Source organism: Eutrigla gurnardus (assembly GCF_963514095.1).
Source record: "Eutrigla gurnardus genome assembly, chromosome: 12".
Taxonomy (NCBI): domain Eukaryota; kingdom Metazoa; phylum Chordata; class Actinopteri; order Perciformes; family Triglidae; genus Eutrigla; species Eutrigla gurnardus.
In genome coordinates, this window is record NC_139926.1 from 26,566,474 (window position 1) to 26,594,342 (window position 27,869).

General features: G+C 44.5%; 1 protein-coding gene across 4 annotated transcripts; it reads right to left on the bottom strand.

Annotated features, from left to right (window-relative positions):
- Window positions 1-394: 394 nt before the first annotated feature.
- Window positions 395-27,729, bottom strand: mlphb (melanophilin b). Of its 4 annotated transcripts, XM_084022915.1 has the most exons (16): window positions 27,597-27,729; window positions 25,950-26,123; window positions 21,377-21,598; window positions 20,426-20,565; window positions 18,359-18,400; window positions 16,948-17,003; window positions 14,743-14,835; window positions 14,093-14,234; window positions 12,882-13,117; window positions 7,364-7,447; window positions 5,268-5,579; window positions 3,984-4,145; window positions 3,836-3,904; window positions 3,470-3,518; window positions 3,074-3,168; window positions 395-1,665 (listed from the first exon to the last, which is right to left on the bottom strand). In XM_084022915.1, the coding sequence occupies exons 2-16, from the start codon at window positions 26,072-26,074 to the stop codon at window positions 1,639-1,641; spliced, it is 1,854 nt and encodes a 617-aa protein (XP_083879041.1). In that variant the 5' UTR covers window positions 26,075-26,123; window positions 27,597-27,729; the 3' UTR covers window positions 395-1,638. The 4 variants fall into 4 exon arrangements, with proteins under 4 accessions (XP_083879041.1, XP_083879044.1, XP_083879043.1 ...); XM_084022918.1 differs by lacking the exon at window positions 14,743-14,835; XM_084022917.1 differs by lacking the exon at window positions 7,364-7,447.
- Between the last annotated feature and the right edge of the window lie 140 nt (window positions 27,730-27,869).

The following is a 27,869-nucleotide window of genomic DNA, read 5'->3' on the forward strand; positions in this document are numbered from 1 at the left end:
TGTTGTTTGTTTTAATCTCAGCAGACTGAACTGACTTTACTGGCATCACTTCTGACCAGGAAGAGTGAATAATTACCTTTTGGACGACTTCCTGTCGGACAGTTAGCCAAACCAAACTACGTCTGCTTCACTGTTTCCCCGTAAAACAGCAGGAGCTGAACAGGTGGAGGATCGAGGCCTGAACCGGATCGTATCCTTCCTCCCTCTGTGTGGAAGACCAGGCGCTACCAGCAGGGGGCAGGAGTGTGTCGATATGCTGATGACACCCACCTCTGGATGGTTTACTCCTTCATCCAGACCAGCAGCACCAGAACATCCAAGGACAAAGTCAAACTTTAAAGTGGTGTTTAAACATTGTTATGAGAGAAAATGAGTGTTCATCAGTTTAGTTTGTAAATAATTTAATAGGACTAATGAGACAAACAATTTGACTGCATAATTAGAATGACACGAATAACAAATTGTCTAATAAAGTGAAAGTAAAACAGAATACTATTACTAGATTCTACAGCTGGGTGACTAGTTCAAGGAAACAGTGTGATTGTTCAGCTCATAGGATTCACGTGTGCACCCTCAGAGACCCTTTGTAACCTGCGTTCGTGTCTTTTCCTGCACTCTTCATTTAAAATGTACATGTAGGCGTTTCCTTGAGTTCGTCACCCGTCTGTTTGTGCAAACAGGAAATAGAAACCATCTTCAAATCGAAACTCAAGCAATTCTTCATCCATCCGTCCGTCATCAACTATTACAAGATTTAACATGAACATTTTATAACGTTTATAATGTCAGAAAAATAGTATTCCTGTTTCTGTTTGTGTCATTGGAAAATATCAAAAAGATGACATCCATTAAACTCATCAGATACGGTCACATGCCGTCACACATCTATGTTTTCACTGCTTCAACAGACAGCTGTCTTCAAAGCCACCAGACTCAGTTCACAGAACGAGTCATTTGAGCTGTGTAGAGCCAGTGGAGCTGCTGGTGTACGGTTAGTATGTGTTACTGTGTGTCTCCACCAGAGTCACACTCAAACACAAACTAGCCGACGAGGTAAAACCACTGGTTCTGTGAAGTCTGGTGGCTTCGGTTTGTGTAGTTCTGAATCTCCTCCATCTACTGTAATAATACACTGAATATGGAGAAGAATCTCACAGAAACCCTCCTCCAAACATCCAAACTGTCCCTTAAATAGAAAGTAAGTGATTATGTAGAAGTAGTACGTCGTCTTTTCAGCTCTTATTTGCATAAATATACTGAGAAAACAAGTTTATGATGAATGCATTGTAGATGATTTGTTCCTATAATAATAATAATAATAATAGATCTTGGAGTGATAGTATCCCAGCAACTGGAGCAGATATTAACAAAATGTCTCAAAATGTAAAAAACAAAAAGGGAGGATGTAAAAAAATATTTAAAAACTGATTTGTTTTTGTTTTTTTGCATCGTAAACAGCATGATTTAACGTTTTCTTTTGTGTTTTCATAGCCTAACATCGTAATAACCGTCAGATTAAAACAGCAGATGTAAATGCAGGTTTGCACGTTAAGGGGAAGTGTGCTGATGAACATGCTGGAGATGGACTCATTCCAGTTCAAACAAACCAGCGTGGTCACACGATGGACAGCCGCCTCCTCATGAGCCCTGCGTCATAACTGGTTTCTGCAAAACAGAAAAACAGGATGATCCACCCGAGAGACAATCAACCATTTCATGCTGTCGTTTGATTAACGGATTCATCGTCAGCCCAAAGACGAGAGCAGCTACAGCTACCATCCTGTTGATTCTGAATCATCGACTGTGAACCGTTATGAAGGCTGAAGACGATAAACCAACACGTTTAAAGGTGAAATCACCCAGCATGCATCGTTGCTTCATCTCCGCTGTGAAGCAATGTGGAAGTCTGGCTGTGACTTCGTCTTGGACCACAGTTTGGATCTCGATGTTCCCACACTAATAAAGAATTGTGAAATGTGTCTTTTTTTAACAGGATACACATTTGGAGGAAACGGCACGCCGTCTTTCTTTCATCGTTAACTTTGAGTGTCGAGCAGCGATCTGGTTTAAATCCTCATAACAGGAAACACATCCAGGTATTAACCACCACCGTTAACAGCCGTGTTCTTCTCATATTGTGTTGTCTCTAATCGACTTCAGCCCATAAGGTTCTCAGTTCCTTTGGCCAGAAAATGAAAGTCCTGAAACAACTGAATCAGCTGTTAGTTGTTACAATGATCTCACGTTAACGGCGACGCAAGAATCACACAGCATTTGTTCCTTTGATTGAAAGAGAAGAAGGAAAAATGAAAGAAAATACAAAGACTGATTGGAAGCCAGCCACCAGATGATCCACCAGGAGAGGTCAAAGGTCGCTGAAGAGTCTGTGTGCAACAACAGAACCATTTGGAGAAAAAAACCCTCAACATTTTAGAAAATACACCTGTTTGATTTCTCTAGAGACGAAAAGATGGAGAACCGCTTCTGTCCGTTGTTGAATATATAAATGTATATAAATATATGGTTACAGCTAGCAGCCAGTTACATCACAGACATAGCTTAGCCTAGCATGGCTAGTTGCACCTAGCACCTAGTGAGGTAAGTTCATAAGGATAAGAGGGGGTTAGTGTTTCTTGGCTGGAGAGCAAAGACTCCTGGACCTCCTCATGTGTTGATTAGTGAGCTTTGGAGGTTTTGGTCGGCAGGAAGAAATCTTTGCAGAAAGATCCAATGAGTCATTCTGAATGATTATTATTATTATAGTATGTTTTTCTGTTTGTTGCAGGTAGAATGTGTGTTTTCAGAGTCTTCAGTTTTAATGCAACTGGATATTTATCTGACTGTTTCAGAATATTGGGCTGTTTCCAGGCTTTATGCTGAGCTAAGCTTCCTGGCTTGAAGCGCTATCGAGCTTCTCATTTAACTGTATTTCATTCAGTTGAACTTGGGTTATCTTTAAGACAGAAGATGTTCTTTGTTGTTGTTGTGAGTAGTTTTGTCAGTGTTAATGAGTTTTTTTTCTCCACATGGCAGCTCTGTGATGCAGCGACCCCAGCACCGAGGTCGCTCGTACCGCACAGGGGGCCTTGGTGTTGGTTCTAGCCGCCGGGTTCCTCTGAGTCAGGGAGCCCCTGTAGAAGGAGTTCCTCTCAAACATGCCACCCTGGCCTGCAAACATACATACTACATGGTACATCCGTGTTCCTCTCCTTTATGTAACGTGTTATGAAGTCAGATTGTTGTTTCTTCTGTAATCAAAACCTTAACATTGTGACGTAACAGACAATAACACTGTTTCCCAGTGGACCACTACTCTGCCTTTATAGAATACACCTGTGGGGAATAATCTGCATGCAGCTGGGATGAATGAAGGCTGCAGCACAATAGGACTCAGTGTTAGAAACCAGGCCGGCATGTTCTGGGAGTTTAACAAGGTTAAGATGTTGTGTATGAGGCGGGAGGCTCTTACTTGTGGGAAAGTTGTAGGAAAGTCTTCTGGCTTGGATCGGGATCGCAGACTGGAAGACACCAAAGAGGACAAGAAGAATGTGAGAAATATATGAGTTCCCGGCCCTTTCTGGCACCTCGGAGGGAAGGATATCAATCTGAGCCTTTAGAAATGACTTGATTGGTTGATTTCAACCTGAGTGGGCGGAGCCACAGAAGACCACCAAGTCAAGTTTGCAGTAGACAAGAGTAGTGAATAAAAATCCCACTATAATTGTTGCATGGATGACAGGTGTGCATCTCCAGCAGGAGGATTAAAGCCACGTCTTCACTTGTAACTATGTGTATCCATGCAAACATGTTGATGAATATAATAGACGAGTGTTACCTTTCTCCTCTTGTCCACGGGCATGCCGGCAGCGTTCAGGGCAGCGATGCGGTTCTCGATGTAGGAGACCTCCAGACAAAGAGAGAGACCATGACTCTGAGGAAACTCATCTTCTACAGCTTCACTCAGCCGGCGGCGGTGTTCTCACCTCACTCTGGGCGTTCTGCACGTTGGCGGCTGCTTGAGCCACCTTGTCCTCCAGCTCCACCAGCATGGCTGTGGAGCCTCTCATGCTGGTCTTCGACCCCTCCCCTAGAGGGAGCCACTTCCTCTCCAGGCTGTCGGCCGCCTGCTTCGTCTGGAAGACAAACTAAAAAGAAAGGTGACTTCATTTTTCAACCAGCAGGTGTTTAGTTCCCAGCAGAGACGTCCAGAGTCCTGGACCTCCACTGAAACATGATCAAACAGCCTTTTGAACAAAAGTATTCAAGCCTTTGATTTGAGTCTGAAATGTTTTACTGGACTGAAAACTGCCGACACCAGCTTGAAAACAGGAACCCAGTGGAAGGGTGACTGTGAAGTGTTTTTTAAAGTGTTTCCCCCTTCATTAGCATGCACAATTATTACTATTGCCTTGTATCCTAAAATTATTTTAGGTCAATGTTTAATTTTTGTATTGGCGTATATATTTTAGTTGATGAGTAACAAGAACTTATATTGTGTCTCTTTTACATAAAGTGTACATTAGTGAGTTTATTTTTCAACTGTAAACGGTCACAAAAAAAGAATAATATCCAATCCCACTATTTTTCACAATTAATTTCCTTAATTTATGTCTTGTACATGGGTTCTTTCTGTCAATAAATAATAAATGAATAGATGACCGTTCCCATAATAAAGCTGTTGGAGAACAGTTTGAAACCATCCGTATCATATCAACTACATCTCAGCAGCAGCACAAATGTATAGGATGTTTGGTTTGACAACAAGCAGAACAGGGAGGCTGCTGGGAGGTCAGAGGTCACTCACAGCTGAACTTCAGTCAGGCTGGAAAGCTTCTCTGAGGTGACACTGTAGATCCTGAGGAGAGGTCTGTGGTCTGAGCGGGTCTATGGTAACGTAATCTAAACACTCATTACTCACCAGATTACTGTTTAAAACTCAGCAGCTCAACTTGGCAATGCAATTAAGAAGGAATTCTTTTTCCAGTGAAGTTCTGCACTTCAGAAAATCTGGACGCGACGGTTTCAAAGGAAAAATAAATGCAGCGGCTGAGCGACCTGATTTATGGCTGCAGAATGGGCTCCGAGTGGATTCCTGCCGAGGCGGTTTGGGATTTCATGAGCCGGGCGGTTTGCTTTTACATGTTCGGCCCAGAAATGCAACAATCCAGATGTGCAGGACGGTGTTTATGTTCCTGATGAACCTTCTGCCACTAAATGCTTGTGAATACAGAGTGTTACTTTCATCAGCTGAAGTTCAGCGTCTCTACCTTCTGAGAGTCAGGCAGCCGAGGCTGCTGCTGCTCCTCCAGGCTGCAGAGGACGATGCTGGTCCTGGATGTGGGTCTGGTGGGGATCCTGCTGGGCATGGCGTCCCCCTCTGGGCTCCTCCACGCCGGGCTCTGCTGGGAGGAGCGCGGCCTGCTGGACTCGTCCTCGTCGGAGGTGAGGCTGTGGTCGCTGATGTTGTCCGTCATCTCGTGCAGCTTGCGTCTCAGCTGCTGCTCCTCCAGGTCCGCCTCCTCCTCCTCACACAGCGGCGGAGGGGAGGTGCTGCTGGGGGTCGGAGGAGCCAGGCTGCTCTGTTGGAGCACAGCAGGGATTATGTAACACCTTTATTTGGTCACTTTCTTCCCATGTAACATGCGTGGGTTCAGTGAGAGCGGTCTGTGTGGTGCCTCAGACGTCCAGCAGGACAAATAACACAGTAATTACATTTGTATTTATAATACTGTTCTATAACACAGAGACTAGCTCCACCCTGCAACACCAGAACAATGAAGTTCCTATAATTACACCACATGGCTCTTAGAAGGACGAGGTGTGGCCGACTGCTTGCATGAAACTGCAACAAAACTGACCACTATATTTAATTTAAATATATATTATGCAATATATTTTGTGATATGAAAAAACAAGGGATTTTCTACCCTTAAGACACTCTTGTGCTCTGGTAACCTCACTGGTTGTATAGATATGAAACAAAGCGGGTTAATGGGGCTCCGTGTTTCTAGACGGGTCAGGTAGGTTCAGGCTCCTCCCACTCAGGAGCTCGTTCCTCCCCCAGAGAGAGAGAGAGAGCGAGGGTGAAGTGAGTACTGAGGAAGCGGCGAGGTCAAGGTGAGGCCTGCTGGAAATCTCACGGTCGGATCCAAGACCACCTGATATAGGCGGCGGCGCTCTACGGGGGAACGATCTGGATGGGGAGGGGCTCAGTCTGCAGAAACCTGAAGCCCCGCCCTCGATTCTGCACAGAGCAACGTTTGGTCTTTATCTAAAGAAACTTCCTGCCTGGGACATGTAGTTTTGTTTTTGCATGCTATCATGTAAAGACTCCTTTAGAGGGTTCAGCAGAAAACGTTTAAATGTCCTGTAGACGTTGATGATAACGTCTGGCATTAAAGTGAGAAGTCCTGCGTCCTGCATGTGTGATAAACTGTCGTCTTGCTTTCTGCACGATGCATGTTGGCCAAGGTTCCCCGGCCCCCCTCCCCCACAATGCATCCGACATGCCTGCTATCACAAACAGGAACCAGCAGGTCCGGGAGATTAATAGACGGATCTCACAGCACATGGATGCATCAAAGCAGGAGAACATGAATCAGACGGCCGTCAACACGTGCTGCATGCAGACATGTGCTCTGACAAACCGGAGGAACACGTGCTATATGCTAATGGATTTAAGCTGTGCTCTGCCCCACTCGAAGCAGAAGAGCCTCTAATCCCAGGCGGGCTTGGTTTCACGGTTTGCTGGTTTCTCTGGGTCGTGCTCTGATGATAACGGTGTGGATTTCAGAGCCCACGTCCCCCAATCACAAACACTGAACCCACATGAGGAGGGTGAGCAGGAGCAACTTGTCTTCATTATCACAACGCTTGAATGAGCTGCAGGAGCTCAATAATCATATAAATACATCCAGGAAAGTAAAGAGTGATCCGTTTGAGCTACGTGGAGACAGAAACATGTTGTTCTTATCGGGCTGTAATACGCTGTAGGCTGAACACTGTAAAGCTGACATGTGTTTGTCATTAGGAGCAGATCCTGACGATCTACACAGCCATGAATGAGAGCAGATCGCCCCAGGCCTCCACGGGCCTCGATGAGGACTTGAGGAGGTCTTGTTTTAGGCACCCCAATGTTGGCTTCACTTTGGTTAAATCCTCACAAACTTGAATTAACATCAGCTGTGTGAGCAGCAAACAGGTGTGAATGTCATATGTAACGAGACAATCACATTCTCCGTTGCTATGGTTACATGCATGTAAATATGTCCGTGCCAGCTGTTTTTTTGTTCCCACAGCCTCCGTCTGCAACAGCTGGGCTGAGGACTGATGATGATGATGATGTGACAGCTAACGGATTTACCTCATCGTATGTCGAGGTGACCTTATGCTCAAAGTGGTTCAAGAAGGTCTCGATGGCCGACATGCGTCTGTTCAGGTCGGTGATCTGGAGAGAGACGGGGGAAGCGTTAGCAGATGGACAGACGGTCGATTGTTTTCAGGAGGGAGCGCTGGAGACCTCGAGACACGTCAGCACACCAGCATTAACGGCTTCATCACAACAACACCACCAGTTTATAGTTTACATGATGCTGCTGAACCCAACATCCATCCATCACCATCGGTAATCATGTCCACCGCTCTCTGCTTATCTGGTTCAGGGTCTTGGGGGGGCTGGAGCTGGTCCCAGCTGACATATGATGTCAATTTCAGCCTCCGAACAAATCAGAGAACATCAGCGGAGTTGAAGCCCTGAGCCAAATCCCCCCCAAATCGGATTTCTCCCAAATTGAGAGCTCGAACATGACCCGGATGAATCCACATCAGTCCACATGCAGAGAGAGCAGTCCTCGTTTAAAATAGACTACAAATGAAATAAATGTTCCCTGGTTCATAATGCAATAATACCTTATTATCATGGGTAAAATGAACAACAATCATATTTAAATCAGGAAGTCAAGCAGACAGTCATAAGACTCATCTTTGATGTGATCGGGACTTCCTTGCCCTGGGTTGAGACTCAGGTCCTCTCAGGCTATGTTTGACATCCGGCATCTCTAATCCACTCATTCCTAGAATTCCCAGACTCAAACCAGGACCCAGGACCTGAACCTCACCACATATAACCTGATCAGAACGACTCGTACAAATGTGTAGAAGGATGACCTGTAGAAGCACAGACTGTTTATAAGAAGTGGACGGAGTCAGCGTTGGTTTGTGGACTACAGCTTTGAAGGCTCATTATCTTGGTCTTTGCTGTGGAGGAGCGACGGGTTGATCAGCACCCTTACTGGATCTGGATCCATCTGGATTCTGGTTTGAAGCTGCTAACAAAGTTAGCTTCTATAATTGAAGGTCAATTTTACAGCTAAGTGTTAAAGTCATCTTAGTAGCTAACTAGCATTGGTAGCGACCTGTCAAACAGCAGGTAAGCCCCGCCCCTAAAGCATCCCCTGCTTTCTGGTCTGGTGGACTCTAAATGGACCATCATGTACTAAATGAACATCGTGCTGGATTGAAGAAGACTTGAAACTAGAGATTGAGACCATAAACTCATGTTTACAATGTTTACTGAGATAAAACATCAAGAGAGAAGTAGGACCATTTTCTCAAAGACTTCTATACAACCAGAGAGGAGTCGCCCCCTGGTGGCCAGCAGAGAGAAGTAGGACCATTTTCTCATAGACTTCTATACAACCAGAGAGGAGTCGCCCCCTGGTGGCCAGCAGAGAGAAGTAGGACCATTTTCTCATAGACTTCTATACAACCAGAGAGGAGTCGCCCCCTGGTGGCCAGCAGAGAGAAGTAGGACCATTTTCTCATAGACTTCTATACAACCAGAGAGGAGTCGCCCCCTGGTGGCCAGCAGAGAGAAGTAGGACCATTTTCTCATAGACTTCTATACAACCAGAGAGGAGTCGCCCCCTGGTGGCCAGCAGAGAGAAGTAGGACCATTTTCTCATAGACTTCTATACAACCAGAGAGGAGTCGCCCCCTGGTGGCCAGCAGAGAGAAGTAGGACCATTTTCTCATAGACTTCTATACAACCAGAGAGGAGTCGCCCCCTGGTGGCCAGCAGGAAACGGTGTGGAAAAGGATGAAAGCATTTAAATAAATGTTTGTGAAGTCTCTTTCTATGGCTGAATGAGGTAATATGCAGACAAAATCTCTGACTCACTGATGACATGTTTTATAATATTTACATATTTGCAGTAATACAAACTGTGAAGAAATTCCCAGGAAATAAATACTCCTTTTCACAGTTTTTCTCTTTTATATACACACAACAAATTAATAATACTCCATTCTGAATGGTTGAAGGCCGTTTATCAACAACACGTAACGAGTCCAGACTGCTGAACTTTGTTTTTACTAAACATTAAATCAACCTGGATGGAAATCTGAAAATCCACTTCAAAGCCAGATGTGAAATATTTATTGGAGTTTTAAAGTCACAAAGCTGATAAGTGATGGTCACTCATGACCACGGTAAACAGCTTATTGTTGTGCATTATAACATTTTATGTACCATATTAAATCATTAAGGATAACCAAATTAGTTGTAAAACATCTGTAAACATAACGTTGATAGATGGACCAGTTACCTAAATCATGTTTATGGATGCTTTACTAAGTATTTATTAACTATTCAACATTAATATAAATCGGCAGATGCAACTTGATAAAAGCCATCAAAACAAATGAAGAAATAATTAACACATATGTAATATATAAAATGTTATAATGTGCAACAATAACCTCTTAAAGTAACTTCGTAAGTAAATTATAACATTACTAAAGATAAGAAAATATTATTAATTATCATTTAATTTCTTGTTTCGAGAAAAATGTATTAATTTAGGTTATGTATTAATGATGGGTAAAGTGTTTTTTTTCTTTTGGGCTCGAACGTTTAGTGAATCAGAATCAGGAAGCCACATCCGTATGCAGGCTGAGTCTCTGGCGTCTCAGTGAGTTTGGACCGGTGCCGACGTGAAATACCGCGGCTGGTTCTGATGTCTGACGGGCGGCAGGTTTTTGCAGCGTCCTGTTTGTGTCTCTGTCGGTGTGTTGTCCAGCTGTGAGACAAATTCCCCTTGACACCAGATAGCATCGCGGGACCAGGTGGGACTGATAACACCGGCCCTTTTATCGTCCACCACAGAGCTCCATCGCTTCCTTTGTTTTCAGATTCCTCATCTTTCATAAACACAAAGAACACCTTTAGATGTGGATAGTTATACCTCAATATCTGATGTTCAACCATAACTCTGTCTGAGTTAGATATATAGTATCGTGACAACCCTAGCTGGAGGAACCAGAATAAAGTATTGATCTGTGATTTAATATCAATAACCAGATGAAAAGGATGCTGAAATAACTCCATCATGATGGTGATCAGTAAAAAGTGCTGAGTCATGCTTTGTTAGGTCTGTCTGTAAGACCACAAGATAACTACTGTTAAAACACTGGTTTTCTGAATGGAGTCTGGTTGATGGTGCTAGGCTACGCTAACATTGTAGCTGCTCCATCAACACTCCATATAAGGTCATCTAGACATAAATACAGCAGAGACCTTGTTGTTCTGGTTCCTCCACATAGTCTGGTCTGGTCTCTGGACTCATGTGGGCTACTATCTAGACCTCTGGGGGACCACAGACAGTCTCTGGTTCCTCCACATAGTCTGGTCTGGTCTCTGGACTCATGTGAGCTACTATCTAGACCTCTGGGGGACCACAGACAGTCTCTGGTTCCTCCACATAGTCTGGTCTGGTCTCTGGACTCATGTGGGCTACTATCTAGACCTCTGGGGGACCACAGACAGTCTCTGGTTCCTCCACATAGTCTGGTCTGGTCTCTGGACTCATGTGGGCTACTATCTAGACCTCTGGGGGACCACAGACAGTCTCTGGTTCCTCCACATAGTCTGGTCTGGTCTCTGGACTCATGTGAGCTACTATCTAGACCTCTGGGGGACCACAGACAGTCTCTGGTTCCTCACATAGTCTGGTCTGGTCTCTGGACTCATGTGGGCTACTATCTAGACCTCTTGAAGGTTATTTATTGATGAGAGCTCCTCTAACGTGGTGAACTTGCGTGCTCTCCTCAGCCAATATAACACTCTGTGGAATTTGTTTCCCCGGCGGACTACACTTAGCTCTTATTGGACATCCACATAAAGAGGTGTCAAATGGTGCCTTCAGGTTCCTCAGCCGGTCTGAAAGATCTCAAAGAGCAGACTGAAGGTCACACAAGGACAGCAGCAGGAAAAGTCTGTTTCTTGTACACAGAGCAGTGCTGTGATCCGCTCCAGCGACTGTGTTGTATATCACATAAACAGACCCTGATGTAACGTGTTTAACCTCGCTCTGATGTAGCAGCTGTCTGCCCCCACGTCATATCGACGTGTCACCCCGAACCGACTTGTGTGTTAACGGGTCCGACATGTGCCGCTAGAAAGGAATATCAAAAGGGGTTTCAGAGCCAAACAATGTGGTGAAATCCTGCTGATGAAACTCCCACATCGACGTTCTCCGCCTGAATCTGGTGAATCAGAAACGTTATTTAAAATCCACTGGATGCCAAGTCAACCCTGTCCTCCGGTTTAAAGCTGGTGGGGGAGTCATATTTAAAAAGCCTCATGATGACTCTATAGATGTTCAGTTTGTCCCCGACCAACAAATCAAATGTCAAATAAAAAAAAGTTTGGTTTTAGTGCGTTTTAAAACTGTGCCAAGGGGGGAAAAAAGCACTTTCATGATGAACCAATTAAAGCCACATGAGTTTTGCATATACATCAGTGGAGTTAATTACTATCAGACAGAATATCTTTCTGCAGCGATGGGAATAGATCATGTGAGGAGGTTTGAACTATTCTGAACTATTGTTTGTAATCCTTAATATGTTAGGGCCGTGTCCGTCGGAGCGGTCATTTTAAAGCGATGTGGATTCAATCATCTGTTCATCGTCATGCTGCTTTTATACGTCATGTGTGCCTGAGCATCCTCGCCTCCTCTCTCCTCAAGATGCTGGTCTGAGATCTGTTTCCAGGACGGATGAGCGAGCAGACGAGGAGGCACGAAATGAGACGAGCCCTCTGTCTTTCTACGTTTAAACGAGAAAAGATGTCACTGGAAGGTTCATTGGGATCTTTTTTTTCATGGTGGACATGTAGTAATAAATATTGACTACTGGTGTTGGGGGGGGGGACGGGTCCGACAACACAGGACCTTCCACCACGAGATCCAAAGAGAACCTGACATTTGTTTGTGTTGCCAAAGTGAGTATTCAAGCACAAACATGATGTTTTTCCCAAACATAACTAAATTATTTTCATTATGTAGCATCATGTCGTCCCGACTGACAGAATGAAAACATGATCATGCAACTAGCGGGTGAAGATCCAGGAGCACCGACTCTCTGGACCTTCACCCACCTGCTGGTCTTCCTGCAACCCTCAGTCCACCACATTGACTCCAGCACCCCCATCATCACCGTAGGGTCACTCATCTCATCCCTACGGAGCCCTGGAGAGGCCATCCGGAGGAAAAAATAGATACATATTGACCACGTTTTACTATATTGAGTGCACCAGATACAGCTTGTTCCCACGTTTTAGTTTATTTGTGGCCACGAGATAAGTTTGGGCACACTCCATAAATTGGCTCGAAAGCGAGTGCAAGGCGGCGGGGGAGGGGGCAATCGTGTGCCCTGACTTATCTCGTGGCCACAAATTAATTAAAACGTGGCCACAAATGAACTGAAATGTGATAACGACTTGTATCTCTGGTGCACAGTGGAGTGTATCGTTCTTTTCCTCTCCAGGGCTCCGTACATCCCCTTCCCAATGAAAACCGTGGATATGGTTGGTGTTTTCAGACCTGCGGTGTCGGGTTTGGTGAGGTCAGGCTCTCCTGCGAGGTGTGGCTGCAGGGGCCCAGGTGGGACTGGTAGAGAGGGAAGAGCTGGCAGTGGTCGTCCTCCTCCGAGTCCTCGGGGCCGGGTGGATCGCTGCTGTTGCCCCGAGGACACCAGGCGCCGCCGCTGCCACATGAGGAGTAGCTGAGCCAGGAGATGGAGCGGGAGGGAAGCTGGTTGTCTGGGTACGCAAGGCCATCTGGAAAAAATGTGAAGGGAGAATCAGGAGATAAAACCGGTCTGAATACACAGCAAAGGAAACATAGGATTTCTAGAGGTAAATTATTATTATTCTGTCAATGCAAAACAAAATCTCATACATTCTTATTGGTCACTATTATAACAGTAACATGACCAGCAGACACAGATCACTGTGCAGGATCTGTGTCCACCAAGCAGTCCAGACCAGTCCAGTCCAGTCACAAACCTGGGGAGGTCCAGGATCAAAGCCATTTTTAATTGACTGTTCGGCTGAGTTGATTTAATCTGCAGATTAACGAATCAAACTAAAGAACTTTAAATCTGTGGTTTAACAGAGTTGTGCTCCGTTTCTTGGAAATAATCACTGGAAAGCAAAAACAAAAAACAGACTAATGACAAAATAAATGAAATAAATAACGTTGACTTGAGACCAAAACGTCTGCTACCTGATACCTTTGCTGGTAGAACCTCGGCCCAGGTTCCAAGCGAACTGAACCGAAGTGCATCATGGGACATCCTGCACAAACCTGCGGTGTATCTGTACATCACCAAGCTACGCTCAATAACGACTGCAGTTCTTTTTGATGACTCCATCCACTGTGTATAATTGAGGAAATGCAGATGTTTCTCTGTTTGGCTGCTGGTTTGAGGACTCAGCGAGTGTCCGGTTGAGGATTATGTCACAGCAGCTTCACATCAACAGTGATCCGCTGTGGAATTACATCGCTTATCTATAGAAGTAGCCAAGGCTAAACTTAGAAACCAAGTTCCTTACAGTTCTTTTCTAAGTTAAATCCAGTAAGTGGACACAAATGTGAGTAATGTAAGAGAGAGCCATAATATATGGACAATGAGAATAACGTGGCCAAATTCCAGAGTGGTGGAGCTCTGTTAAAGCTCACCAGCCCTGTATACATGTGAGTTTGCTGTTTCTATCCACATGTTTCAGGTGACCTGAGATCTGCGTCTTCACCTTGCTGCGGAGTCAGTCCCAGGTCCAGACCTTTGCGTTGCTCCTCCAGAATGTGGTGGAAAACAGAGGCCACGTCGGCCTCCGCCAGCATGGACTCCCTCTCACCTACATCCATGTCCAGGTCGTCATGGGAGACGGGCGCCTAGGAACCAGGATGGAGAGAGGACAGCTTGAGGCCTCGCTAGACAAGGCAGCATCAGGGGAGGGAGGGGTTTTATTATATAAATAATGTAGTGAAACAAAGATATTATGTATTTCATTGTAGCCCTTGTACTATGTTATTACCAAATCTTGGTGAGGTGACCAACCCCATAACTTTTACACCATTAGTTTTGTGTGTTGAATGCTTTCCCAGCTTGTAGGGTTCATTTTGAACCTATAAACTGTGCTGGAGACCGGAGAGTCTATTTCCCATGTGATCTCTAAATGATACGCCCATTCTGAGTTGGTTTTTATTTCACCCGAGTCTCTTTAAATTTGGTAAAATGCTGTTTTGTCAGAGCGTTCCAATAAGGAGTTACAACAGAACAAACAGGGGAAACAAGAGAAACGAGCCAAAGAAGAAACGGACAAAGGGCCTCTTGTATGAAGGCATGCACATTGGTTTGGTTTGGGGGAAAGCTGGTTCTGGGGATGCGTCCAGCTTCTACCTGATTGGGACGTCCTCTCGATTCGATGAAGTGGTCGCAGCCCAGCTCGAAATCAACAGGGTCGACGGTTAACCTCCTTTTGGGCTTTTTCATCTTTGGAGAGCGGAAAGGGAAACGCCACCACCAGAGAGGAGAGAAGGAAGGAAGTTGCATTCTAATCCTGGCAGCCACAGATCACGCATTTAATTGCTCTTTTTGTAAAACACAAATGAGATAGAAACACAACGATAAAACTAATAATGTTTTAAATTTGGGTTCACACTAAATTGAGCATCAGTCATCTTTTTTTTTTTTTTTACACATGCAGCATAAAGAACCACAGTGGAGAACAACAGGACGTGTTGTTAAAGAAAGTATTTATAGTCTTTAGGACTTACTTTCTAAAATGTAATTAACTGAGAGGCACAAACATAGGTGGTCTACAAAGACTTCTTCTCAGACCCAGGTTCAAGCCCTGTGTTGCTGATAGACGTCCTCTACCTCGAGCTCTCAAATCTCTGAGAGGGAGAGTCTCCTTTCAGGGACCGATGTGGTGTTTTAAGGTGCAGTGCTCTCTTTGGAACAGTAGAGGGCGCTCTGTCTGAGTGAAACAATCAAACAAGAGCTGCAGCACCACTTGGCCTTGTTGGACTCCGTCGTCCATCATCTAAATCACAGAAGATGTAAACAAACCTTGATTGGTCGTCACGTTGGAGACCAAGACGAAGCATCCGGAGATCAACAGTCAACATTTTCATTCTCCTCAGTGATGAAAATAAACAGAGCTTAGCTCCCTCATTACACAGAGGCTGTGGTATAAACAATAGTAGTCTTGGTTTTATGATGAATTCCAGCGGACTCACTGACCTTTTTTCTTTTACAATCTCTGGACTCCAACCAGAGGCTCTTTCAACTCCACTCCGACTCTTTTACGTGAGCACTTGTGGAGGACAGACTGGTATTTACCCACAATACACCGCTGTGAGTGCCTGTTGGACCGTGCCTAACGTCCGCGGTCACAAGCTGTCAAGGCGTTCCAGTTGTTCATGAGGGCTGGCCTGGATCACAGAGCGACCCGGCTAGAAAACACCTCTCGCTTCTCAGCACAGGAAGGAGCCGTCAGCGCTGAACACAGCCGACACTCGCAAAGTCGGACTAAAAAATTACAATATTTTATTATAATTAAAATATCTTTAAACTAAGAAATAGGACACTATGAAATAGACAACTTTCAAGCCCTGAGCAGCTCCATACTACAGTTGATAATATGTCTAAATATTAGATTATTTCACTCTTCCCTTTTTATTACTCATTGTTAATATATGCATTTTCTCATAGACTTCTATACAACCAGAGATGAGTCGCCCCCTGGTGGCCAGCAGAGAGAAGTAGGACCATTTTCTCATAGACTTCTATACAACCAGAGAGGAGTCGCCCCCTGGTGGCCAGCAGAGAGAAGTAGGACCATTTTCTCATAGACTTCTATACAACCAGAGAGGAGTCGCCCCCTGGTGGCCAGCAGAGAGAAGTAGGACCATTTTCTCATAGACTTCTATACAACCAGAGAGGAGTCGCCCCCTGGTGGCCAGCAGGGAGAAGTAGGACCATTTTCTCATAGACTTCTATACAACCAGAGAGGAGTCGCCCCCTGGTGGCCAGCAGAGAGAAGTAGGACCATTTTCTCATAGACTTCTATACAACCAGAGAGGAGTCGCCCCCTGGTGGCCAGCAGAGAGAAGTAGGACCATTTTCTCATAGACTTCTATACAACCAGAGAGGAGTCGCCCCCTGGTGGCCAGCAGAGAGAAGTAGGACCATTTTCTCATAGACTTCTACACAACCAGAGGAGTCGCCGGATGAACATGTCATTGCTTTTCCCACCCTTTACCAGATATTTGACTGCTAACAGGAAACATGCTCAGCGTGGGCAACAAATCAACAGAACTGAAGTGAGTCTGTTCGTGTTGGTAGGTTTTCCACATGTCCAAGTTTCAACACGAATCAGTAGAAACAAACAGCAGAGCTCCTCATGTTCTGCTGTCTACATTACATATTGATATGGCTTCCTGTTTCACGATGCGCACGGCTGGAAGACATTCTGCTGGCAACAAACTCACTGCAACTCACATCCATAGCTTTCTGTGTGGTTCTTGATGAGCGACCAGGGAGCTAATGGGGAAACACATGGAATGATCTCTGCTACATAATTAAAACAAGTTGCCGTACCCTCTTGTAGTGCTGTGAATCTACTGCGTCCATTCTGTGCTCCGCATATCCATCTGCTGATAAAGAAAGCAGGCATGTTAGTGTTTGCAACGCTCCTTTAGAATGACAACATGAAGACATTTCTAAAAAGGACTACGTGCATTTGTGAGGAAACTCAAGAGGAGAGTTACACCTCTTTCAAACTTTGTAATTACAGCAGGTCTCTTCCTAAATCGTATTTCCATGTGTCAGTACAGCACAAGGAGGGAACGCTGAGTGTTTCCAGCTCCTTCTTTACAACAGTTGCATTTCTATGTAACAGTTGACGCTCGAATCAGAGAGAGGAGGACGGGAAGGAGAGAAGCAAACGTCCAGCCATCCTTTCCAGAAAAAAGAAGGAGTGTTACAACTACTTATACTACCTCGGCCTCTAATGATGATGCTGAATAATAGGAATGCTTTTCTGTTAAAGTTTGTGTGAAAATGTGCTGACGCTCCCTGACTAACACTTCCCTGGCTCGGCTCCTCTGAATAAAATCCAGGCGAGCCTCGACTCTGCCGGTCTAACCAGAACCCTTTAGTCTGGTCCAAACCACCTCAGCCGCTATGAGAGAAAACCTGAAAGCTCCCATTTAATAGTCTCATGAAAATCCCCAATACTGAGACTACACCATTCATATCCCGGCTCAACTTTATTAAACATGTATTTGGTTAACTAGCATTAGTTATAAAGCATCCATGTGAGGGAGACCACACACCGGGCCGAGTTAAGCCTCCAACGCTTGATTTGAGTTTGTGTAAAACACAAATGTGTTTAAGAATATGAGAAGAACAGGCAATAATGAAGGAGCCACATTAAACTGTTTTAATGCAAAATTCCCAAGCAAACCTGTAATTATCGGAATTACAACAAACCAACTGTGTTTATGGAGCACTTTGCCTGGTTGGTGACGCTACTTGGAAAGCTACCAAACACAGTTTAAATACAGCAACGCTAGCTGCTTGTTCACTAAAGCTACGTACAAAGTCTGTTTCCGTTCCATCCGGTCGGTTTTGAATGGGAAAGAAAGTCATCATCCAGGAGGATGGTTGGGGCTAAGACGCTAGAGGTAGCTTTCACCTGTTGTCATAGCAACGGCAAACATCCGGTCAAGCAACTTGTTTACTTCTTCAATGACAACAAGTGAAAGCTACCACTAGCAACTTAGCCCATCGGCTCCCGATCAATAAACACCCATAAGATGAGATTTTTTTCTAACTTTCTGTGAAGACAGAAGTTTATTATTTATAAACGTAGACGAGTAGCTTCATAGTTTGAAGCTTTGCTAAAAAAGACATTCCCATCATCCCTGTTGTTTAAAAGAGACGAATCATTAAAATCAAAAGAGAAATCTGTCAACATGGATAAACATCTGACGTTTAATCTACTTACTGTGGGCCTCCGGTATGCTCTGTGTGTCGTATTCAGGAGGCTCTGGAAAAAACAGAACAGATGAAAGACCTTTCTTTAATTACAACTTGAGCTGGGAAATGGAGGAGGTGAGGTTTGCAATTTGACTAACTCTGAACAAATAGCTTAGCAGATCTGTATAAGTCAGGTTGTCCTGAGCCTACTTTCCACATTAAAGTCTAATCAGAAGCAGAAGCAGCAGTAGCACCGTTACACAAGGAGCCGAGGTCAGCCAGCCGGTGGAGTTAAAGCCTTTTGGACTGTTCAGCTCCCCGTATGCACAGCGGCTCTGCAGAAACCGGGCGACACCCTCTGAGCTTTGGGGGCCCGGCGGACCACAGCGGCACATACAGTCTGAAGAATGTCTGAGTGCACGGCACAGTCATGCATGTTGAAGCTGATCCAGGCGGTCACGTGAACGTCTGCCTGTGATGAGTTCAAAAACACAGCGATGCATCTGGTCAACCTGCACATGTATGGCTGTTTGTAATAACCACGACACACATGTGGCTTCCACATAAAGACAACCAAACTGCCTGTCCGTCTCTCTGCAGACTGAATCCTTCAACTCACACAACGGAGAGAGACATGTGACTGGATGATCACAAGGCTCGCCGGGCTTATCCGGCACGCCGACTTCGTTCTGTATCCCAAAATCCTCCGGGGGTGACTAAGCAGGACCAGGATGAGGTCTGCTCAGAAGTCACTGATCTCCTGATCATAATCCTATACGTTGGTCATCCAGTGTGCTTGTTTTATATATATTTTATATATTTTTTTTTTAATTGGATATTCAGGGAATTGACTCCCGGCACCACGAAGGAGACAAAGCGTGGCGGAGTGCGTCTTCCTGTCCTCGAGGACATCGGCAACTTCAAAAAGAGAGCAGAGAAAGTTCCAGAAAGGTTTTGCTGAAGCCTCATACCGTCACCACATCAGACTTTAAACACCAGCAGCAAACATAAACCTTTTCACCACACGGGGAGCATCGTCTCAGGAGTCTCAGCAGGCAGGCGGCGTAAACGTCCCACAAGGCCGAGCTTCCCAAAACGGTCTTAGAGGGAAAGCGGCCTGAGCCGGGACTCGAGTCTGTGACGGCTCTCACAGGCACAGCTGTGAAGAGCCGGAGATGGGAAAACAGGAAAGATGGAAGGGATGAAGCCGCGTGACGGATCTGGCAGCCGGTGGACGGCGGCTGGCGATAAGAAAAAGGGATTCGTTCTCGTGACTCTGCGTCACAAAAACTGAAGTCTTAATAGACAGGTGGTGGTTTGGAAAGGCCAGAACAGTCCAACTCCCATATGTGTTCAGCAAGGTTGAGATTTGGTGACTGCAGCATTCAGTTCCACTCACATTAACTTCCCTGGGAAGATATGAGCCGAGAAACGTGACCTGAAAACAATGCACTCATCATTATCTTCAGATCTCAAGAGGCCGACACACATTCTCCATGCAGTTACAGCAGAGGCTTTTATTACTGGGGATTTCTTCTTGAGACCAGATGGAACAGATGTGACTCCTTCAAAACCACCTAGACGTGATTGTAATATCTGATGACCTCACACTCATGCGGACATCCCCACCTGGCAGCCGTCCAGAATAACCACAGTTTAGACTGCTGACCACTGAGCAGAGCCGGTCAGCCCACGTTCATCTCTTCATTTATTCAGTAAATCAATATCCTACCACATACTGATTTTCACAAGTGGATCAAAGATTAGTTCACATTTCCCCCTGAAACCTTTTGAAAAACGTCTTTCTTCTGTAGGAGGCCACCCATAAAGGGTTTATAGGACGGATCTTCTTCCATCCAAGAGGCTTCTTCAGTTCTGACTGGGGTATTTAACTACCTCTACTTTTCCCAGCAAAGTGCTGAGGACTCTAGTTTCACTAGAGGACTGGGCGGGTCCAGGAGTCACATGACCCTCACAGTATTGAAGAAGTACTGAAGAAGCCTCTTGGATGAAAGGAGAAACTTCTTCAAAACCCTAAACCCAGAGCCTTCAAAGGTGAACAGGTGACACCCGTCACAGCCAATCAGAAACTCACCTTCCAGGTCGTTCTGAGAGCAGCTGCGTTCCCCGCCCAGCCTCCTGAACAGCGATCGCATCACCTTGGCGCTGCCGAAGCGCTTGAAGCGAGCCCGGACGTTTTCGTGGTACCACTCCAAAGTGCCGATCTTGAGGACCCTGTTCAACGAGACGAAACCAGGTTCCACACACAGATCCGTCACCGGCAGCAGCATTAAACATTTGTGGGGATTCAGAACGAGGACTGAAGGTGACATAAGAGAGCTGAGTGCAGGTTTAAGCCGAGTTGTAAGACATGACTGCTTCCAGACGCCGGCTGAGAGGGCTTGTTCGTGAGCAGCCACATCTGAACAAACAATGGAGTAATGGTTCCATATGGAGCTGCATCTACTTCCACAAACATAAACCTCATATATAAACTGCAATCTGATACATAGTCTGACCTCAGTTCCTCTATGGGAGAACATTAAAGCAGAGCTGCATCTGGACTCTCCTTTGATGCCATTATCATAACTGACTCAATATTCCATAAAACATGTGGATTAACTCTCACAGCATGGTTACATATTTAACACAGTAAAACATGTTAAAACATCCCAGGGCAACAAGGCCACGCTGTACAGCTCTCTGTTAGAACATTGATCCTCTTACTGTAATATCATTTTTTAGTTTACTCAAAATCATTTATTTCATTATTGAACTATATTGACTCATTTATGTATTCATGCACATATTCATTTGTGCATTTCTTGCCACATTAATCTATTTCAGGATTTATTTCAGACATATTTATTTATTTCAAAAGTATATTAATTCATGTATGTATTTATTTAATATTGAAAGAAATGGCCTTCCCAGTGTTTCATCATTCAGTGATTATTTGTCAACAGTGATACAGTATGTTAACAGTGATAAAAATGATTAACTGTCACATTATTTTGAACCCGTTGTGAAGCTGGTCCCGTCCTACCTGGTCATGTGACAGGGATCACACACCCAGCCCAGCTCCTTCTTGTTGTACAGGCTGCAGGCCTTGCAGACGTAGAGCTGACAGTCGAGGCACCGACGCCTGCTGTTCACCAGGAACTTGAAGGGCTGCAGACATCGGATGCAGTGCGACTCGGTCAGGCTGCTCTGGTTGCCCAGCAACTCTCTCTTGGTGTCTTCTTTCTCAATTTCCTTTTTCAGCTCCCTAAAAAAAAAAAACCCCAGCTGTTCACTACATGCAACCAAAGAGATGAGTCACAGCTTCATATTCAGACAACTTTAACCCACAATGATAATTGTTTCCAAACTCTGAACCGGGTCTGAGTCTGACTTTGTAGGCGGGTTGATTACTGAACAGCAGACCAATATCTATATGTATATATATATATGTATACAGTGGTTCAGTCAATATGGCTGAGAGACACTACCAATGCTCCATGTTGGCTGCAGAAACACACATTAAATTAAATGTTTTCATTGTACATGTCGGGACAGGAAATCATTTAGCACTATGATCTATCATCATTCCTGCACGAAGACCAAAAAACCAAACGTTTATCTGGCAGGCAGCAGCGCAGTACCTGAAGAGGCCACACGGAAATACTGAGCAGAATATAAATAAATATATAACAAGACGGTTTTGGACAGAGCCACGCTTTCCCCCTGACTCCATTATTTATGCTAAGCTAAGCTGACCATATCCTACACTACTCGACTCAAAAACAAATAAGCACATTTGAATAGATGTAATTCATGTTTCCACAGATAATAAAACAGACCTCATAGCGTTTGTTACACAGAGATGTTATGAGTCAGAACGCTGGCTGATGATTAAGACTGAGGACTCATTTTGGCAACTTCGTCTCAACATTGTCAGCTTTGCTACACGGTATGAATATAATATATAAATGGCCTATTTAAGAAATACAACTGAACCCCGTTATCGTGTGACTCTTCACATGTGTTTTATACGAGTCAGACTGTGTTTGCAGCGTTCTTGTGCTGATTGTTGGGAAATTAACAGCCTCACTCAGCTCAGAAAAGCTGACGGAGAAACTAGATAACGAGTCCCAAAGGTCCCGGAGGTCTGGGTGGAGTCTGGGGAAACCACCCAGCCAGGATGAGAGGGGGCTTATTGGTAGCTTGTTAGATTCTAGCCTACATCGTCAGGATGTTCTTTAAGAATCACAGAAGCATTTTGCAGATGTCTTCAAAAAGTAAGAACTCTGAAACATCAAATCCCACAGATCTGACATACAACCTACACCCAGTCCTTCAAACTCAACAACAAAACACAATCTGTGGTTGTCAGCACTTCAGTTTATGTGATGAGCTCATAAGGGTTTGAGCCACATAAAATAAATAAAATGTATCTTTGAAATTCTCCATCAGAAGTGCCATTTATGTCCTACTGAGAATACTGAAGCCTCCAGCGACTGCTTTATGTGTGATGTAACCTCGTGTCTTTGGGTTTTACCGACTGCTCGACAGCTTTTTACGTGGTTGTTTCTTGTGTTCGGTCGAGTTTGAACCTGGTGGACGATAAAGATTCTGCTCTCATGCTGTTATAAAGTGTGTTTCCACTGTAATAACACCAATGAAGCAGCTTTACATGGTTTTTTGGCCCCTTGGTGAAAAAGTAACGAGCTTAAACACAACGTGTTTGGTGAGGCAGAAAAAAGAAAGAAAAAGGTTTGGTAGTAAATGATTGTAGAGCAGATTTTGTGGGTGGGTCCTGTCCTGTGCACACGGTGACACGATACACACTATATCACTGCAAGCCAGTAACCAAGGATGCAAACAACGCTGCATTCAAACAGTCATATAAATAAAGCTTTATATTATAAATAGTAAACATGACTGACAGTTTGACTAAGTCACATGTTTAGGTACGTCCTCAAAATGCTGACGTTTCCTCAGTATTTGATTAAAAGCAGCTACTGCAGAGTTTACTCAGGAATCTGTGTTCGGCGGCCAGACGATCACTTAGACAAACCAGCTGTGAAGTCCAAACTATACGGACTGTTCCCATACATGGAGATCTCCTGGTCCCGTCTGTCCACACAAATCAAATCCTCCAGTTTAAATGTAAGTCCTGTTTTAGATGCTCTCAACCCAGTTTGAGCTGCTGCACGTGCACGTCTTTCATCTTCACTTCATCCTATTGGCTTCTCTCTAACGTTCATTTGAGGATCTGAAGAGTCGACTCCACAGGTGAAAGTGACAATGAGATTCTTCCACAAATTACATCCTGGAAAATATCTTCCTCACAGGAGGATTTCAACTTTCCCAATTTAGCTCTAATTAGCATGACTCATGTTTAAGTCATGAGCTTAACTTAATTGAGGCTTCTGTTTAGAATGGAATACAGATTACTTTCATGTTGCAGGGAGCTAATGCCACGGGGGGTCAGCGGAAACAAGTTTTTACAAAAAAATAAAGATATCACACTTGGTGAAGCTAAATCTTAATCAATGCCAAAATGAGCGACTTCCATCCCCCACTCCAACATGTGGTTTTACAGGATTCAGGCGTGACAGTTTCACTGATTTATAGACATTTATAGACGTCAACAGAAAACAGCAGCAGCCTCGGCAGCAAACAGGAGCTCGTCTGAAGGGAAAGAAGCTGCAGAAAAGCTTGGCAGGTTTCATCCTACTGTCAGCTGCACAGCAACATATAGAAGGCCAAATAAAAGATCTGCTCTTCTTAAACAGTCTGACCCTCCCCATCCATTAGTGTTTGGGAGATGCAAGCTGCCGTTCTTGGAAGGTCCTTTAATCATATACATGCAGACATAGAGACGCATTATGTTTAACAGGAGTATGGGGAAATACATACAGGAAATCTTCTGAATGACTTCCAAAAACTGGTTTGAACTGGTCTGGAATGTTTTAAAGTGTCTCAGAAGAAGAGATACGCAGCCCAGAAACAACCAACGATCTCAGAACACTGTATGAACGAGCAGGAAATCAGTTTGTCTGATGTGTGTATCAGCATTTCATTCCCATTATGATACATTCATTATTTTCTTTCTTTGCATTCATGTGCAGCCCTAACTGGGGAATAAAGACGACATCACACTCAGCTGTACACTAAGAAAAGTCCATACATTTTAATATGAAAGGACGTTCTGTATCCAGGAAGAACTTCCACTTGCATGAAATTTGGCACAAAAAATGTAATTAGATTTTCAAATTTGTAGAAAACCTTCCTCACACTTGAAAACAAAAAAGGAAAGTATTTATGCTATGGAGTTAACGTTACCAGATTCATCATATCAGTCATTTTAGGAGGAAAGTTTGATGGTGTAATTTGTGTGAAAGTGGAAGCACTGAACATGAAGGTTTCAGGTGTAGGACTGAAGGAAAAGCTTCTGTTGTTTTTCTAACAGTAGAGTGACTACTGGTTGATCACGACCTGATTGCACGTTTCATTGAATAATTAACATGATTAAGAATACACTGTGCATAGAGTGATAGTAGCTTTCATTCAGTAGGGCTGTAACTTCCTGCACACGAAGCCGTGGACAGATTCGAGCTGCAGGTGTAAATCCTGCTCCAACAATGTGAATGTTTTCTCCATTTTCTCCGGCGTCCTGGAGGACGACTGCTGCCGAGCGGAGGTCAACCCACATCCAAGTTCAGGAGGAAATTCCCTGTAAACCTCTTCCCCCCACAGCCTGATATCTAAACCACCCATCAGCCGCCGCTGCCAAGCAGCATGTGAGCCGTGTGTCGGTGAGTCAGGAGCAAATGACTGGATCATCTGTTGGAGACGTTCAGCTCAGCGGAGCTCGTCCAGTCTCCGGGGACAGAGGACGGCATTCCCACTCAGCTATACTGCATTTAAATCAAACACCAGCCTTGTCTCAATAAAACAAACTCAGCTGAGAAACAATTATGTAGAATTAGAGGCTCTGAACACAGGACATGTGATGGCTGGCTCACCGTCAAGTCTTTTTTTATGGGTCTCATGACGAGAAGATGACGTAATGTCCAATGGACCGCCATGTGAAACCAATAGTGTTTCCATTCTAGTGGGCTTTTTTTGTCTCCTTCTGAGCTCACCTCACCGATGAATGCGATTGAAGAAATCAAATATGTTTTCCTTGAGCTGAATTTAAAAAGGTACATCTACACTGTATTTGTTGCCCTTCAGCTTCCATCAGTCCTCCTCCTCGGCTGGACGGGAGAAACCATCCGGTCGGCTTCATCTCAGTTACACGCATTATTGTGATGAATTAGGCATTACATAAACCAAATAGTTTAAGCATTAACAGTTAACAGACTTCATGGCTTTATTGAATATGACCATGGCGATGATGGACCCCAGAAAACAAACTATATGACTGAACTGGATTTGCATTTTTTTTGTCTGCCTTGATCCGTTTAACAATTATTCAATGAATTATTAAATCATTTGTTGTCTGGATTGGATAACAGGGTCAGAACTGAATTAAAACCTCTGATGTTACGTTAAGAAGGCGGTAAAGAAAAGTGAATCCATACTCAAAGAGTTGGCTTCTCTGATGTATGTGATGCTTTTAAACGTACCCCAGTCTGTCGTCCTCCTTCTTCCTCAGGTTGAAATCTCTCTGGACGACCTCCCACACATGCTTGGCCTCCTCGTCCGTGAGCTTGGACAGATCCAGCTTCTTGCCCTCTGCCGTGTCGGGCATGATGGGATGCCGAGGCCTGCAGGGAGCTGGCGGCCGGTCTGGTGCTGGGCTGTTTGGGCAATAAAAAGAAATACAATAAGCTGTTTGCTAATGAGACACAGTTAAGAGTTAATAGTGTTCATAGAGGTGAAGGAGGAGTTTTACGTGAATGTTAATATTTAAAACAGAGCGCTGGTCTAGATTAGGTGCCTTAAGACCACATGCACACATGCAACCATCCTGTGATCCGGGGGAGGTTTGGCACAGTTCACCCGTCACATTGCTGATGGATCTGAATCATGTCTCTGTTAGTTCACATGGTCCAGTTACATAAAGTCTCAGAGGATGAGCTGACAGAGATGCACACACACACACACACACACACACACACACACACACACACACACACACACACACACACACACACACACACACACACACACACACACACACACACACACACACACACATCGAACTTCACCTAAACACACTTCTGCATCATCAGAACAGGAATGCACAAAAACATCACGTAATTGTCTTGTTTACTACAAGACACATCACAAAAACCTCAAATGACTGGGCAGACTAATCTAATTCTGCTCATGCGATTCGGCCCTGACGGTCAAAACAAGCCCCCATGTTTCACAGAGACACAAGTCAGGACTAGAGGACTAGACTATCTGCATGTTTCTCGTCTTTTCCAGTCCTCAAGGTGCTTTACACATCATTCACACACTGATGGCTCAGCCTTCAGGGTAGTTTGGGGCTCAGTTTCATGCCCAAGGACACTTGTGGACTGGAGGGACCCCCCCTCACCCAGCTATATAAAACAGTGCTTACAACTTTTCCCACAGTCACAGTCAGACACTTGAATGCAGGCCGGACACAAAAGCTCTCCGTGTGTTTGCTAAGCGGGTGTGAACAACTTGCTATCTCACCGTGTTGCATTAGGGAACGTTACAAAAACAAGCACTTTAAAAATGTCATGGCAATGAATATTCCTGACAGTATGTCCGTCGGTGTCACTTAGCCGGTGAAATCTTAATTCTATAGCGTGTTTTTCTTCACAGATGTAACCGATGCCAGCAGGTGCCCGTTTGAAAGGACTCCTCATGTTTGCTGAAGGAAGGTTTGGTGTTGAACAGGTGTGGAGACACAAACCTGCCATACGTTTTAGCAGCAAAAGAATAGAAAGCAGACATTTATACTTCTGATCCAAACCAGTTCTAAAATGTGTCAACCTTGGCTCCTCTACAGTAGACTTGTGAAAATTGGCTTTTTGGCTTTTTGTTTCAAAACGACTAAATAAAAAGTGTGTTTGTAATAACAAGCTGGAACACCTTCTAACAATATATATGAGTAATGAGCCGACTGCTGCTGGGTGACAGTGTAAGTAGCACATCTCCAAAACAAGAAGCAGCAACAGGATTAAAATGACAGCAGCACCTCTGAGTTACAAACACATGTAGGTATTACTATATTGTTCTGTTTAAAAACATAAAATCTCTCTACATCCGAGGAGATGAATGTAAACACGTCTTACCTTGGTGCTGACAGCGTAGCCTGCAGCCAGTATTCCTCTGAAGGCAGACTGAAGGGCAAAGCAAGTCGCAGACAGGCAACACTAATCACATGTCTAGTTAACCAGGAGGAAGAAAGGCAGGGAGACAAGCCTCCTCCCCCCCCCCCCCCCCCCCCGGCCTCATTGACAGCGTTTATGTTGGGAATTGGTTGATTAATGGTAAAAATCAGTTGCAATTATTCACGGGCATTCAAGCGTGCAGTGATCATGAGATTAAGTCGAGGCCGGTTGGAT